Consider the following 15533-nt stretch of genomic DNA (forward strand, 5'->3'; position numbering starts at 1 on the left):
ACCAAACAGAATGTTTCCCTAGTAAGTGGCATGCTGTAGGATGATTTTCCCTGAGTGACTTTCTGAGATCTTCCCCTGGTGCTCTGCTCCCTTCTGCTGCTTCTGAACATTGGTGGCAGGAGCAGACAGACCCATGGGGAGATGCTTTTGGGAGCTGGCTCTTCCCCGTGTTTTAATGAAGCTTCTTTACAATTTTGTTTGAACAAACATCCATGGTAGAACACTTTGTGCTTCTGTGCCTCCATGGTCTCCATGGGCTTTTGCAGGCAGTTCTGTGTGTACAGAGTGTCATCAGCTAAAACACTGAGCATGGAGGCAATGTAAATTGTCATTAATGCAGTGGTTTGGTGCTGTTGGTTCAGGTTGCTGTGTTGCTGCTAAAGGTTCTGGTTTTTATTTTTATGCCTCTGCTATGATCAGTACTCAGGTTTTTCCTCTGTTCCTCTGAGGCCACCTCTGGAAAGAGTTTTGTTAGCTAGTCAGAGGTGAAGATTATTTTCTACAAATAGTAGTTTCTCTTTGTCAGCACACCAAGTAGCAATGAAACTCTCATGGCACTGGCTGTGTCCTCTGCACTGATGGTCTACAGAGGAGATCCATGCAGAGATTTATAAATACCACGCCTGAGCATGCACCAGGTCTTGTGGTGCGTTTTAGCACTGTGAATTGCCCAGGCAGGGGACAGAGTGCTCTAAATCCTTGTTTGTACATTTACAGTGCTGTGAGTACTGAATGCAACCTGCAGGCAGTCATTCAACCAAATTAATCTGAAAATGGCTTCAGATACCAAATATACCGAACATTTCATGCACTAATATCTAGTGAGCTTCCTTAGATGTTTTTTACATTGCATATGGGTAAAACACTACAGCAGATAATTAAAAAATAAAAATAAAAATAGAGCTGCTAAAGTCAATTAAATATGTAAAATAAAAAAAACACAATGATTTAAACATATTTCTGAAGTCACCCTGGCCTGAATTCCCATCCAAAAGTTAGAATGAAATTCTTCCAAGATCCAGATAAAGCCTTTGATTATGGCAATCCATGCCCAAGACCTGGGTTTGAACCCAGTGAAGCCTGAACACTGGGGATTTAGAGCTACCATTTCCAAGTCAGATTTTTCTCAGCTTTATTTGTCACCAGAGCTATGCTACCCCATGTGCTGCATTGTTTGGCATAACAAGTTCCTCATGGCAATCAGGCTGTGTATTTCTCAGCCCAGCCTGGACCAGCCTCTGACATGGCCCAGCTGAAATCTCTCTTTCTCCTTTCTCTGTTTGGATAAATTTCGGTATAAGCCATTCACTCTTAAGCAGCTCAGACTCTTCCTACCCCTTGACAGTAGGAATTTGTCTCAAGAAGCATCTCCTGGAGCATCTTTCTGCTGGGCGCTGTGGGGCTGTGCTCCACCTTTCCTCCATTAGACCAGCAGCCGCCAGGACTGGCGCTTGGTGAGCTTTGGGCTAATTAGTCCCACTTACTACTTCTGAGCCATCTCCACAGCTCCATATGCTGTCTGCAGCGCCGCATCGATCTCCGTTGAGAAGCCACTGTCATTGCGGCGTTTGCTCAAGCCTGGCAAACTAATTGCCTCGCGCTTGCTGGCTGTTTTCCCTCTGACAGCCAGGCTGGGGGAAGCTGGGATGGATTTAATCGCCTCTTGTCTGCGAGGCAAGGTTAACCAGTTTAGCCTTTTCATGTAGCAGCGATGGTCCTAGCACAGTGCCCAGGACAGCAGGATGGAGAAGGAGAACACGTGAAATAACCTTTAAACAAAGGCATGTGCACATCCTTTAATGATGTGGAGAAGAGTGCTGAGCAAAACCAAAGCCCGTTGCTTGGGTTATTAATATTCATTAACTTCCCAAGTACAAGCTGCTTGTCACTGCGGTTTTATGCTGCTGAAGCACGGCAGTTTCTTGTTCCTTTTAATATGACTTCTGGATTTTGCTGTGTTTAATCATCTTCAGCAATGCTTAGGACTTGTTGCCCAGGGAGGTGGTGGCGTCGCTGTCCCTGGGGGTGTTCAAGGGAAGGTTGGACATGATGCTTAGGGACATGGTTTAGTGGGTGACATTGGTGGTAGGGCGGTGGTTGGACCAGATGATCCTGGAGGCCTTTTCCAGCCTTAATGACTCTAGGATTAGCATCCAGGTGAAATCATGGCTGGTCAGGGAGCACAGGTGGGAGAGGCTGTATCTTGAGAGCAAGGGCAGGTTTTGCCTTGATATTATTCACAGTGGAAAGTATGATCTGCAAATGATGGAGGTGCTAGCCAAAGGCTGAAGACAGAACAGGGAATTAAATTCTACATCTTTTGACCTAGGCCAATGTACTTCATTTTGCCTTCTGCTTGCACCTGTGAAATAGTAATTGCACACTTCACAAAAAAAAATAATAATGGAATGGGTCCCTGTCCTACAGACATTTGGCTTTGAATGGGATACAATCTGCAGGAGAAAGCTGCAAAGGAAGTTTCACTGACTATTACAAAAGCACTGGGAGATGGGAGTGGGAAGAAACCCTTGGGGCAGGCGGATGCTTTTGTCTCTGGCTGAGCTCTGGGCAGGCCTGCAGGGAGCACCTTTGGGCTGTGGAGCACCTTCAAACCATGGAGTCCTTTTTCTATCACCCAGAGTGGATCTGCTCAGTGCCCAGGGACTAGGCTATCAGGAAAGTACACCTCTGGGAGTGGGAAACAGAGATGAGAGGCATACTGAGGGCAGTGAAGCAATTAATGTGGGTGTGCATGAGTCTAGATCCACCAGTCTTCCACCTGGTTCAGCCAACAAGGGCTGGTTGATAAGGGTGAAATGAAGCTCCTGCTCGACCTCTCCAAATGAGCACTTTGCAGCCACCCCCGAGGGCAGCAGCTGGAAACATACCTTTGTTTCTGCTATTGCCTTTGTGTTTTAGTAGCTGATGAGTGGGTTGGTGGAATTGAGCAACCACAAATGAGGTATTACCAAAAAGACTTGGAGCTCTTAGAGTCGGAGCTCTTAAAATATTTTTGGCCTCCTTAGTGCTGCCTTGATATATTTTCACCAAAAATTATTTTCAGACATCTCTGAAAGCCACTTGCCAGCAGCAAAGGCTTACAGTCTCCCCCAGCTCTTACCTGTACAGGGATTTAGCTGAGGATTTTGAAAACGTCTGTTATGTTTTACTCTTGGAGGCGATATGGAATGTGATCCAAGGCTTGCATCTACTTGGGCCAGCATTGCATTTCCCCCAAAGCTCTGGTCTCAGCTTCTGAGAGGATGCTTAGAGTTCGAGAAGGAAAAGGTCTGTTAAACGCCAGCATGTAGAGCTATCTGAAACATACTATGGCAAAGAGGACATTGAAAATTAGGTCTGCCCACTGTTAGAAATGACACTTGGTCCTGAAACCCCAAAGCGGGCTGGCTGGCAAGGTAATTTTCTTACCACAGCTTTTGTTGCATGTTTATTACAGGAGCAGCACAGCCTTTGAGAGGAGCAAAACAGATGTGTTCCGAGTGAAAACCAACAATGTTGGACAAATAAAGAAAATAAGGTAACCGCATAACACTGCCACCAGACGACGTGCTCTGTGAGGTGCTAATCGAATGACAGGCTGCAGGGGTTTTAGTCTTGCCATGTTTTATTCATTATTTGTTAACACGCTCCCATCAAGGTGAAGTTAAGGGGTGGTAAAAGCTTGTTTACTGCCTAAGATTTGAACTGAAGCATGAAATCACCTACGGTATTGCTTATAACTATCCACGCTCCCCATCAAGAACTGTATTCCTGTCATACGCAATCACAGAGGAAAGGATTTAAGGCTGTTTTTATGTTCTGATGGAGTTAAATTGGGTTTGTTGTTCCATTCTGCTGAATTAGTGTAATGTAAATGATAATTATTATGTTTAACCACCATCTGACTGACCTATATAAAATTAAAAATCAAGAAGGAGTGCAAAGAAAGCTGGTAAGACTGGAAGAGGTGGTAAAGCAAAGAAAAAAGAAAAGATCCAGGGTAGGGGGTAGAGTCACATATATTTTTGAAATGCAGTAGAAGGTGAATAAATGCATATGCTGAATGAACATGCAGGTGTGCATATGTGTGCATTCCTTAGCAGATAGTAGCATACCTGGCATCTTCACACAAATACATAGGGAAGGTTGTTATTTGCAGAATACCCCATAGAAGCCCATAATCCTGTGAAACACTTTCAATAGCCTGGTGTAAGAAGGCATTTTGTGTACAGTCACCCTAGCCTTGTCTAATATTAAATATTCCCCCAAATTATAGTTCTGGTGGCCACCCTGAACCAAAATATCAAATCCGGGCCCTCACATGTGGGTTGCTGTTCCTCCAGGATTGAGCACGATAACACCGGACTGAACGCAGGCTGGTTCCTGGACCGCGTGATTGTGACTGACATGAACAGACCTCACCTCCGGTTTTACTTCCCCTGCAACAACTGGCTGAGCAAGGAGGATGGGGACGGGCTGTATGTCAGGGACCTCATAGGCAGCCTGAATCCCATGGATGTACCCAAAAGTAAGTGCTTTCCAATGGGCTTGGCTTCCCAGTGCCTTGTCAGAAAGGACAAGGTTGCTTTCAGATTGCTTCAGCCATACAAAAAGTAATTGTGTGGCCTAAGCTAATTTAAGTTTTCGTTACAGTCAGTGGAGAGGGAAATAGGAAGATGCAAGATGCCTCCAGAGGGTAATTCCTTCTTCCAGCATTACACCTGACACCTCAGGGTAGGATAAATCACTGTTTGGAGAAGCTCCACTTGTTGGTTGAATGCAGGAGGATAATACATGATGACTGCTTTAAATTAGATTAAATATCTGCAAAGGGATGCGTGGCATCCCACCCCAGAAGAGGTAGCCGGCACGGTGAGTGTTATCAGAAGAGGCACTGTGGATACATCCTATGCCTGAGGTTCAGTGTTTCCAGGTCCTGGTGAGGACCTGCCAGAAATTTCCACAAACAAGCCAACCCTCTGACTGCAATCCTACACCGCTTTACTGAATGTGTATGATATCCATATTGAACCAGTGCCTATTTTTCAGAGTGGTTTTAAGCTAATGATGTTGAAACGGAGCCAGAACAGCTTGCAAACCAGACATGTACTCCCAAATTGATATCAGTGTGTAGGCCATGTGGTGATGTACAGCGCATGTAACGTGAGTGGGGAGGCGAGCAAGATGTGAAAGTGGAGCCAGCAAACCAGCCTCAGGTGGTCAGCAGTTTGTCTGCTAGTGTTAACGAGGAAACCAAGTTGTATTCCTCTGTTCACCTCACCAGTGCACCACTTCTTTATGGGAGTTTAATTTCGGGCATGGAAAGTGAAGTGCACCCACCATTAGCCATAAGTCTGAAGTAAGGGAAAAGTGTGTTTAAAAAAAAAAAAAAAAAAAAAAAGGAGGGAAAACTTGTGTTTTTGTTAGTATCACGTCTTTTTGAGTTGCACTGCCATTGTTGATATGACCACTTAGCAGTGTTTTAGAGGGTAAAGCAGGTTATTGGAAGTCCTAATAGAGTGCTTTAAGTATTGATGGATGCTCTGGAAGGGCAAAGCATTGTTATCTTATTGATATCCTGCTGAAGTTAACAGTCAAACAATATACTGTGATGCTGTTTGTCCCAGAATTGTTAAATGATTTCTCCTTGCTCAGATGGGATCTCCTAAAACAGTTTCGGTGTGTTGAAGAGAAATGTATGAAAGGCTGCATTATATTTATCATACACAAATAATGTACATTGACAAGAAATGTATGTGGAAGTATTTTACAGATGCAGACCTCTCCAGGGTGGATGCCATCGGGGGATGAGATAATGTCTGGAGATGCTCTGCCAAAACCCCACCCACCCAGTGGCTGTGGGACTGAGAGCACCACAGTGTTTCACTGCTCTTTTATCTTCTCAGTTTATTAAAAAGAAGAGCTCAGCATACTTGCACTGGGTGGGGAAGGAGGGATCTGGAGAAGGTAGTGGATGAGTCAAAGCAAGACACAATTAAAGAGAGGTTCCCTCGAGGAGGAAGTCAACTACTCAATCTTAATAGATCTTTAAATGACACAACAATTTCTCTGAACTTATTATTGCTCCTGCCTGGGAGAGCTGATTCAAATGAATGCCTGTGATTTCCTCCATCCTGTTCAACACCTGTCTCTCAGCAGGGAAAGATTGGTGGGCTAAACCTTCAGCTGGTAAAAATCAGTGCAGCTACAATGAAACTGCTGGAGAGACTTTGCACTTCAGCTGCAGAAAAGCACATGCTCTTCTGGAGGAGTGGTTTTGGGTTATAGATCAGCTGTTAATGCTGTGCTTGGCCCTGGATGTCCAGGAAATATACAAGGGAGATTGTCCCTGGCCTTAAGGGTGTGAAAGAGGAGATTCAAGCAGGCATTTGTCAGAAATGCATCTGTTCTTGTCACCTTTATCAGATAGAAAATGCCACTTTTGAGTGCCACAGCCTAGGAGCTCTGCAGCTGCCCCCATAAATGCAGGGAGCTGGGCTGAGGCCAGAGGCACGGGTGAAGGGTTGGACGCCTTCCAGGCGGCAGGTCTGAAGCTGTAAGAGGAGAGGGTTAGCTCAGCTATCTCAGGTTGCAGTTCCCCTTGAACCATAATTAATGAAGGATAAACATTCCCAGGCTGCTGAGGTGAACTGTCAGCTGCAAATGTAAATTCATCTGAATTCATTTGGCTCCTTCTGAATTCATAAAGATCTGAAATGAGATTGTGATATGATTTTCTTCATACATACAAGTAATTTGCCCTATTTTGTTATTTTTATTTCAAATGAATTGAACGGTTGTGTTTACTCTTTGAGTATTCATATTTTCTACTAGACAAATGAATAATTATGTAGTTTGGTGATTTTATGTGCCTGTAGAGAAAGATGGGTCTCTCCCTCTCAAGTCTGTGTTCCCATTAGCAGCTTTTACTGCTGTACTCTTCTTTCTAGTCATGGATCTTCAGTCATTGCTTCCCGTTTTTCTTTGTAAACCATCTGGGCACTGATGTTAAAGACCTTAGTCCTGTGTTTGCTTTCATGCTCCATTTGCTGCCACAGTCCATTATGTTTTGGAGGTAACCAAATGAGTTTTGTCCAGGTCCCTTCTCCTTCAACATCTTCAGCTTTTGATCTTCTGCTGGAGAAGAACTTTCACATCTTTGTTGTGAGGATTTATTTTTCCTTTCTTGAAGGTCACTGCTGGGACGTGCATGATTTCTGTGATGTGTGTGGGATGTGGATTGGTGAAAAGTAGAGTGATTTATTTTGTCAAGTTTTTGTTTTGTTGAAGTTCTGCAGAGACTTTGTATTTGAAGGGGATTGTTGGTGTTTGGACCAAAGCCTAAAGCCATGGGGAGATTTGGTCTCTTTCTTGGTACAGAGCGCAGTCCAGCTGGGGAATCCCTGTAGGGCTATGAGCTTTTGAAGAGGTTAATTTAAAGTAAAAAAATAATGGCATTATTAAAAAGACAGAAAAGAATATGTACTCTAGAAATTGTCAACATATAAATGAAAAAGTTGACAAAAAACAAACAAACAAACAAACAAAAAACACACACACAAAAAAGCAAACAACAACAACAGCAACAACAACAAAAAACAAACAAACAAAAAAAAACCAGAAGGCAGGAAGACTTAGTGATTGCAGACAGCTGAATGATTGCATTTGCTTAACTGGATAAAATGACTCCTGTTAGGTTCCCCATTGAATGCCACACATTTTTCAAGGAGAACAGGTTACGTTTTAAGTGCTCCTGCCTGAATGATTCTCTGTTCCCTGTATTCACATCCATGGCATCATATGCCCATCGTGCTTTGATAGTGATGGTGTCACAGATTCTTATTTACCCAGCAGCTGCTATTGGCAGCCTGGATTAATTTACATTACAGGTATTAATTACAAGGAAGGACTATTGTTCAGCCTTATGCTGCTTCACTTGTGTTTATGAAACCTTGGGTTTGTATGTCTGTGGCTTAGCCTTAATGCAAGGGACTGGCTCAAAACTGATTTAATCTGGTGGGTTTTGGGTTTTATTTGAGCGTTGCAGGTGTTGGATCTCTCCAAGGGTGTCTGATGTCCTGCCTAAGTGATGGGGGAGGAGAGCATTAATAATAGCTTGTAGCAGCACTAATAAGAACTACTGACCCAGTGGAGATGCAAAAGCAAAGGAAATTTGGGAGCCCAGCCTGCTGTCTGATACCTGCAGAGCAGACAAGAATCACTTGTGCTGTTCCTTGGAAGGACAGTTATGTCCCACACCCCATGGTGAGGCTGCTTTGGTTGGGCCTCGCCACTCTTTCCCTGGTGGTTTGCAGCCCCAGGGCTGCTCTGCAGCTCCAGTCTGAGCCTGGGTGTTTCAAGATATGTAATACTGGAATATTTCTACAAGGCTTTGGTAGTTTTACCATGCTTGGCAGCTAAACACTTCCCCTCCCTAGATGAGGAGGGGAAGAAATAAAATAAAGAACAACTCATGGGTTGAGATAAGGATAATTTAAATAAAGGAAACAAAAATATTACTGAAAGATTATTATTAACTGAACAATTTAGCTTAAGGGGAAAAAAAAGGAAAGGGAGAAAGGGAAAGAACAAAACAAATAAAGGCTATGTGGAAGTGCAGAGGAAAGAAATTACTCTTTACTTCCCACAAATAAACGATGCTTGAGCACGTCCTTGAAGCAGGGCCTCAACGCACGTAGCCGGTGTTTGGGAGGAGGACCGATGTTTTCATGACAGCCCACCCCTCCCCTCTTCCTCCTGTTTCCACCTTTTATTGCTGAGTGTGACACCACATGGTATGGAATATCCTTTTGGTTGGTTTAGGTCAGCTGCCCTGGTGATGTTTCTCTTCTCACTTTTTGCCCACCCCCTAGGAGGGTTTGAGAGAGTCCTGATGCTGTGCCAGCACTGCTCAGTAGCACACACAACCCTGGTGTGATAACACTGCTGTTCTAGCTACAAGTGCAGAGCACGGCACTGTGTGGGCTGCTGCAGGGAAGGTTAACATCCCAGCCAGACCCAGTACAAAGGCTTTATTTTTTCATCATTCTTAAAAGAAGCTGAGATTAAGTAGGGTCAGGTGATGTGTTAGTTATACATGAGCCATCTTCTTTCTGGGGTAACAACAGTCTGTTTATCAAGAGAAAGCAGAAACATTCATTTGCAAAGGGTCTTTTTCTCATCTGGCCCTTAAAACCATGCAAAATAACACAAATACCTGAAAAGTAATTCAGATTTCCATGCAATTGTAATTTATACTGACCTGTCAAATTTTGGTGAAGTCTTGCCAACTTGTCTGTTGCAAATGAGTTTCAGAGCCAAGGACTGCTTTCCAGTTGGCTCCTTGGCCATCAGCAGTCTAAATTTATTTAAGATTGGACGTGATGGGTTAAAAATGTTCATGGGATGGCAGCTCATGTGAAACTATTTCAAGACATTTTATTTACAGTAGAACAGAACTGCATGCATGCGACCTCAAACTGTAAAACTGCTCCATTCCTTTAGCTGATAATAGCACTTTTTTTTTTTTTTTTTCTGTGTAAAGTTTAATCTTATTTAGTTTAGTAATAAAGGAGGGTATTTAAACTGATGTGTTTTGCAGCACAGTTCTGAGCAGCAGGGCAGTCACAGCGCATTGTATACCCACACCTTGAGAATGGGAGCATCCAACGGGGTTGTGTTACATTTGATTTTTACCATACTTAAAATTGCCAAGAATTGGTCACTTACTGTTTTTAATTATTATTAATATTGTGTCCAAAAAAATGGATTGCAAGTCCAGATTAGGGGTAGCTGTGCTGTATCTAGGGCTTAATCCCCATGGTTTTATGCATGCAGACACAAGTTTTATTCCTCACTGTGACAAGAATGAGTGTTGAACTAGAAGGTTGGTGGTTGTGTCAGTTCTGGCCTGATTTTGGGTTGCTATATGGTGCCTATGAGATTTTGCACCCTGAATACATGCATCCTAAGAGGTAATGCCTGGGAGGTCACGCTGGAAGGACCAACTGGAGTCCTGTGAAGGCAGATTGGTCGTGTAACATGCCCGTGTGTTTGTGCATGCAGAGGGTAGCCTCGCCTTTACAGAATGAGAACAATATTTATTATACTTACAAATGAGAGAAGTTCAGCTGATCAAGTTGCAGGTCAGCCCCAATCCATTAGTCTTTCATGAGTTTCCTTGACCCACCGGTCTGTCCTCATCTGGGGCAGAGTTAATGAGATCACCCGAGGAGGTTTGGACAGCTTGTGTTCATGGCAGGTCAGAGGAGAAGACCACGGGCACAAAGAAGTACAGAACAGTTCCCTTCAAACAAAAATAAGACAGTCTGTGCACACAAAGCAGCAGCCTGCACTAGGCTTCTCTGCCTGGTGTGCTTTTGAGAGCATCTGTGTGAGCACAGGTAGAGTTAACAGGCCCAAGAAATTCTCTGAGGTTTTTAGATCCTCAAGGGCCTAAAACTCATATATTTGAGCTGGGAATGTGAGCTGTTTTAATTCCTTCTTCTGCAAAGGAGGCTTGCGTTAAGCCTTCACCGTTCATTGTTCAGAGTTTCAATGTTGTCTGACTTGAAGACTTATGAGGACCTGGCTGTGCCTTGAGGAGACACTTGGGGCAGCAGGTATTGATGCTCACACTTGGCTTTGAGTCAGTAGCTCAATCCTTCCTGACCCAGTGGGAACCATGTGTGCCTAAGGGCTGGACTGGATCTGAACTGAAGTGGTGGCCAGTATTTCTCAATAATGTACTACTGCTAAAAGCACTGATAAAGAGAGTTTTGGATAAGAGGCAACACTAGGTGATGTCCTATGGGCTTTGTAGCCTCATTTTACATCAGGCCTGGAGAGTAGGACTGGTCCCCCTCCTGTTTACCCTCAGTCATGGTTCAAAATGTCACATTTTGGAAACTTTCATGATCAGAAAAAAAAATAAATAAATAAAAAATGTTATTTTAGAGAATGTGAAAGGGAGAAATTAAATATTAATAGGTGTTACCAGCTCATTGAAACTTATCTTTCTTTGTGCTGAGAACTGGAAGTGTATAATCAGCACATGAAAATGCAGCTAAATATATTTATGAAATAAATATGAATTGTTTACTTTTGAATAATGACAGATATTCACTGTATTAAGGATGAAGCTTTGCTACATGCTGCAATATTCAACAAACATTTATAGAGTGAGTAATACCTTTTACTACCCAATTGATATCACTGGGGAAAAAAATAAAGAAGAAAGAAAAACCTGTCAAGTTGTTACCTGGAAGACTGAGCATTCAACAATTTTTGGTTTTTGTTCTTTCCCCTTTTCTCCACCCAATATTAACCAGTTAATCTAATAAGGATTTTACTCTCTTCCTATGGACTCTGTCTTTTTTGTACATTTCAGTCACTACTCGCTAAACGAGTCATCTGTGAGCATTTCATTTGTCATGTCTATTTTGCTTCTTGTTTTGTCTCTAAAACTGGACAAGTGGAAATGTTAGGAAAAAAAAATATGTTTAAAAATGAGTCAAATGAGTTAAAATGTTAGAAGAAAAATAAAAAAAAAAGAAACACCAGTGACTTTTAAACCACAAGGAAGATGAGATACACAGAGGTCAGAAATACATGTAGGATGTAAATAGAGATTTGTAATTCACATAAAAGATCTCATGCTTCAAGGGAAAAAAGTTTGGAGAGGGTTGAGACATCTCTATGTATAGCTGGTATATATAGATCTATGTGTATCCAACACAGAACAGTGCAGCACAGCTGTGAAGATGGGCATAATTTTCACCAATTATGTCTAGATATTGTAATTATTTAAACTGGTATTGTGAAAAAAAATTAAAATGTGATTTATACAAATAAAGTTGAAGTACAATGACAGCAATATGATTGTAAACAGTCCTCTAAAATTACATCACTCTTCAGTTTGAGTAAAAATATTTTACCCAAGAGGTTCTTTTCAGTGATTTCCCCAAACCTGAGTATAACAGACCCAGAGAAAGCTGGAAGTGAATGTTTCTTTTTTTTTGAAAAGTCTGAAGTCTGTTTTCTTTCCCTTTTTTTTTTTTTTTTTTTTTTTTTTTTTTTAATGGGTTCCCACCCTGGGGCTGAACTAATGAAAAATAATGAGAAATCTTGGAGAATTAGATGAACAAGGGCTTCCATGCCGCTGTAACAAGACGGGTTGCCCCGTGCAAAGCTCCATGCCTCTGCAACTAAACTACTGTCTCTTGAGCAAGGTCATTTAAAGCTCACTTCAAAATATCATCATCACTTTGAAGTCACAGTAGGAACATCAGTTTAACATATCCTACAACCAAAGGCTCCTGCATGTGGTAGATTGCCTCTCACAAGCTTTGCAGAGGGATGATCTGGGCTGAATCCTAATATATTAACTGTTTTGACGCATGCTTTGATTTCCTGTAAGATCCATGCATAATGGGACTGAACCTTGTGGTCTCTAGGCTGGATGGGGAGACCAAGCAGCTGAGTTCATTACAGGAGGTGCACAAGGCAGTGATTGAGGATAATGTAATATTCAGCAGAGCAAACATACTCATTTCCTTTTCCTTTGTGTTATGACTCCTTGGGTAGCAGCAATAATCTCTCCTTCTTCAGAACATGGTTTCAGAGAGCTCTTCTGAGACTATCAAAATGTTAACGCAGGGTCACACCAACCTTACAACCGTGATGCTGCCCTTATTGATGTGCACCCCAAAGGCTCTTCAGCATCTCAGATGTGCAAAGGCTCCTTAGCATCTCTCCCCACTAACACCATGTTTTTGTTGGGGTGTTGATGGCCAAAAAACAGTGTAAAGCTCTTTCATCAGCATCCCTGCACTCCAAGCATGCATGTAATTTCCAGCCTGAACCCTTGGTTTAAGAAGATGCTCACCACCAGCGAGGGTGCAGCTCATTAAGAAAGATAGCTGTCAGTTACTCCTGACAGTTTAATTATTCTCAAGCTCAAAACCAATCCTTTGAATTCAGCCTTTTGCTGGATGGGGTAAAAATCTTAACTGAGTGGGGTTGCTTTATGCAGCGGTGGGCTGTGCCTTGGAGGCAGAGGTAGCACCTGATGAGCTCCTCTGCTCTTACAGGGCTTGCTTTAGGCTCTTACTACGTCTTGCTCTGCACACTTATCTCTAGGGTCCTAGCTACTGTAGTAGAGAGAGGTGTAATGACTAGGGCTAGGCTAATTTTCTGTGCAGTGTTTGTATAAACTCCTGAGGCAGCACTTTGTTGGATGGCCATGCAGTGAGGCATCTCCACCAGAAGAGCATCTATGAGGTGGAGATGGGCTCTTTTCCAGTCAGGAGAGAGAAATTCAAATGTTTGCTCTGAATCTAGTGTCTTGGGAAGCCACAGGCTTCGTGCCTAACCATAGGCTGTCTGACCTTTAAGGTTGCTCTGACCAGCTGTCACCGAGGAATATGCTGTCAGAAGTGGTAGAAACGAGCTCCCATTTTGACAAGTCATCACAGAGAGATTTTGCCAGAGTGTTTTGGGTGGGCTGGAATGACTGACTTGATCTGACAGCGAGGAACTGAGGCATATGGACATTCAACCACCTTCCTGAGCTCGTGCAGAAAGGCTGTGGTGGGCTCAGGTTGAAACTGCTTCTTATCCATGGATCCAGCCCCTGCCTCTCCCCAGAGCAGCAATTCTTTTTGCTTTTCATACTAGCCACACATGTATTTCTTTGGCAGCAGCAATTCAGGGACATCAGTGCTGCCTCTTTCCTATCCATTCCCCTCCCCTCTTTGCTCTGAAATCTGCCTGCTCGGCACTGAGTAGTGCAGGATGGATCTTAGACACTGCCACCCTTGGGAGCGCTGTGAAAACAGAAGGATAATTGCTAAAAGTTGCCTTATGAGAAGAATCTGTCTCTGCCTACGACTCAGTTCCCAGCTTTTAACCCGGCGTGTGTCGCTTCTGAAGGCTGTGACGTTTCCTGGTTGTTGCATGCTGTGCTGCTAACCTGCTGCACGGCAGGTCATGCACCAGGGAGGGAGGCAGAGATGTCTAGCGGAGAATTCACTGCGCCCCGCAGGAGGTGATAACTCTCCGTAATGAAGCACGATTGAGTTGGTTTCCCTGCCTAAATCTGGTTCTCCTGCTGCTACAAATTCAGCAGTTTGTGCGTAAACACCTTATCTAGTGCCCCAAATAATTTTAGCCACAAGATTTCCTTAGGCGACTCCATCCTGTGGTGCTTCAGCTGACCACGACATTGTATTGCCAAATAAACGGCACTAACAGCTGAACCTCACATGGCTGAGCAGCCAGCTGCAGCTTGCAGGTGGAAGGATCTGGCTGCGATGCCTCCATGAGTTTCCCACTTCAGCAGGCAGGGGTGAGGATGCATGAGGGCATTTTGGGGTGGTGGGGCTGGGTAAAAAGATCCTGGGCAGGGTGCTGGGTTAGTGCTGCACCCTGTCTCCTTGGGGTGGAGGTGGCAATGGGACCAGCCTGTAGGAGGTGCACCAGGAGGGTGCACCCCTTCCCCCCCAATGAGGAATGCAACACTGCTCCACTGCTCTCCCCAAAAATATAACTCTTAGCTCTCACTGGAAAGAGCCTGAGTGTGCAATGGTGCAATGGTGTCCATGGTGCAATGTTCATCCTCCCTCTTACTAACCAACTCAGACACAGCTTCTAGCAGCTGTGTCTGAGTTGGTTAGTAACAGACTATCACACCTCTGCTAAATTAATGCAGTGAGGTCATATCAGTTAGTGCCAGCCCCCTGCTTCCCTGAGAGGGCATCCTGGAAATGTTTCCAAATGCCTTCTCAGGGCAGCTTTGTGTGCGTCAGTGTGTCGGATGAGAGGTGTCAGGGCAGCTGGATGGCCCATAACTGAGCAGACAACCCATGGCAGAGAAAAGGAAGGTGCTGTAACTATACAGGACAATTGCAAAAGTGTGTTGCGATGGGAAGAGGAAAGGCAGCAGAAAATAATTAATGCTCTTCCTGCTACATTTTTGTTAGCTGTTTTTCTCTTGGTTCGTGCCTCTGAGGCTGCTAATTTCAGTTCTAGGAAAGCTCTCCTCTCTGTGTCTGCACTGCTGAGCTGTGCCGAGCCTGCACTGCTAGATGGAGTCACAGCTTTTACCAGCCTTACATTAGCATTTTGCATGTTCCCGGTGCTAGGAGAAGCATTCAGGAAAAAAATAAAAACCCAGGCAACATCTTGATGTCTGTTTTGCAGATGAACTTGGAGCCATGTATTGAGATTAAAAAAAGCCAAGTGGGTATTTTTGAAAAGATGATGTTACTGTTTTAAATAATTCATGATTAAGGGCTTGCAGAGTCGGGAACGACATCCACCCATGCTCGAAATGGAGGGTGCTTGACTTCAGCCAGATCTCTGCCTGGGTGCAATGAGAGCCTTTTTCTGCATGCTCCCAGCAGCTGAATCCTCCCTGCCTTTTTGAGATGTAGCATCTCTTTCTGTTTAAATTTGCATCTCCACCATGTAATTCTGCAAGACGAGCTGATGTACGAAGCACAGAAGGACCCCTGAGCAGCGTGAAGTGCTGC

The 15533-nt window shown here is 43.7% G+C and overlaps 1 protein-coding gene across 1 annotated transcript in view; it reads left to right on the forward strand.

Annotated features, from left to right (window-relative positions):
- LOXHD1 (lipoxygenase homology PLAT domains 1) overlaps positions 1-15533 on the forward strand; it is a gene marked incomplete at its 5' end in the record, with an annotated part of 140439 nt that overhangs the window by 21740 nt on the left and 103166 nt on the right. Inside the window, 2 exons of the mRNA XM_082782804.1 lie at positions 3458-3538; positions 4344-4528. Of these exons, the coding sequence (XP_082638930.1) occupies positions 3458-3538; positions 4344-4528 (266 nt within the window). The remainder of the gene's footprint in view (positions 1-3457; positions 3539-4343; positions 4529-15533) is intronic.

The sequence above is a fragment of the Aythya marila genome (genome assembly GCF_965140915.1).
Source record: "Aythya marila genome assembly, chromosome: Z".
Classification (NCBI taxonomy): Eukaryota; Metazoa; Chordata; class Aves; order Anseriformes; family Anatidae; genus Aythya; species Aythya marila.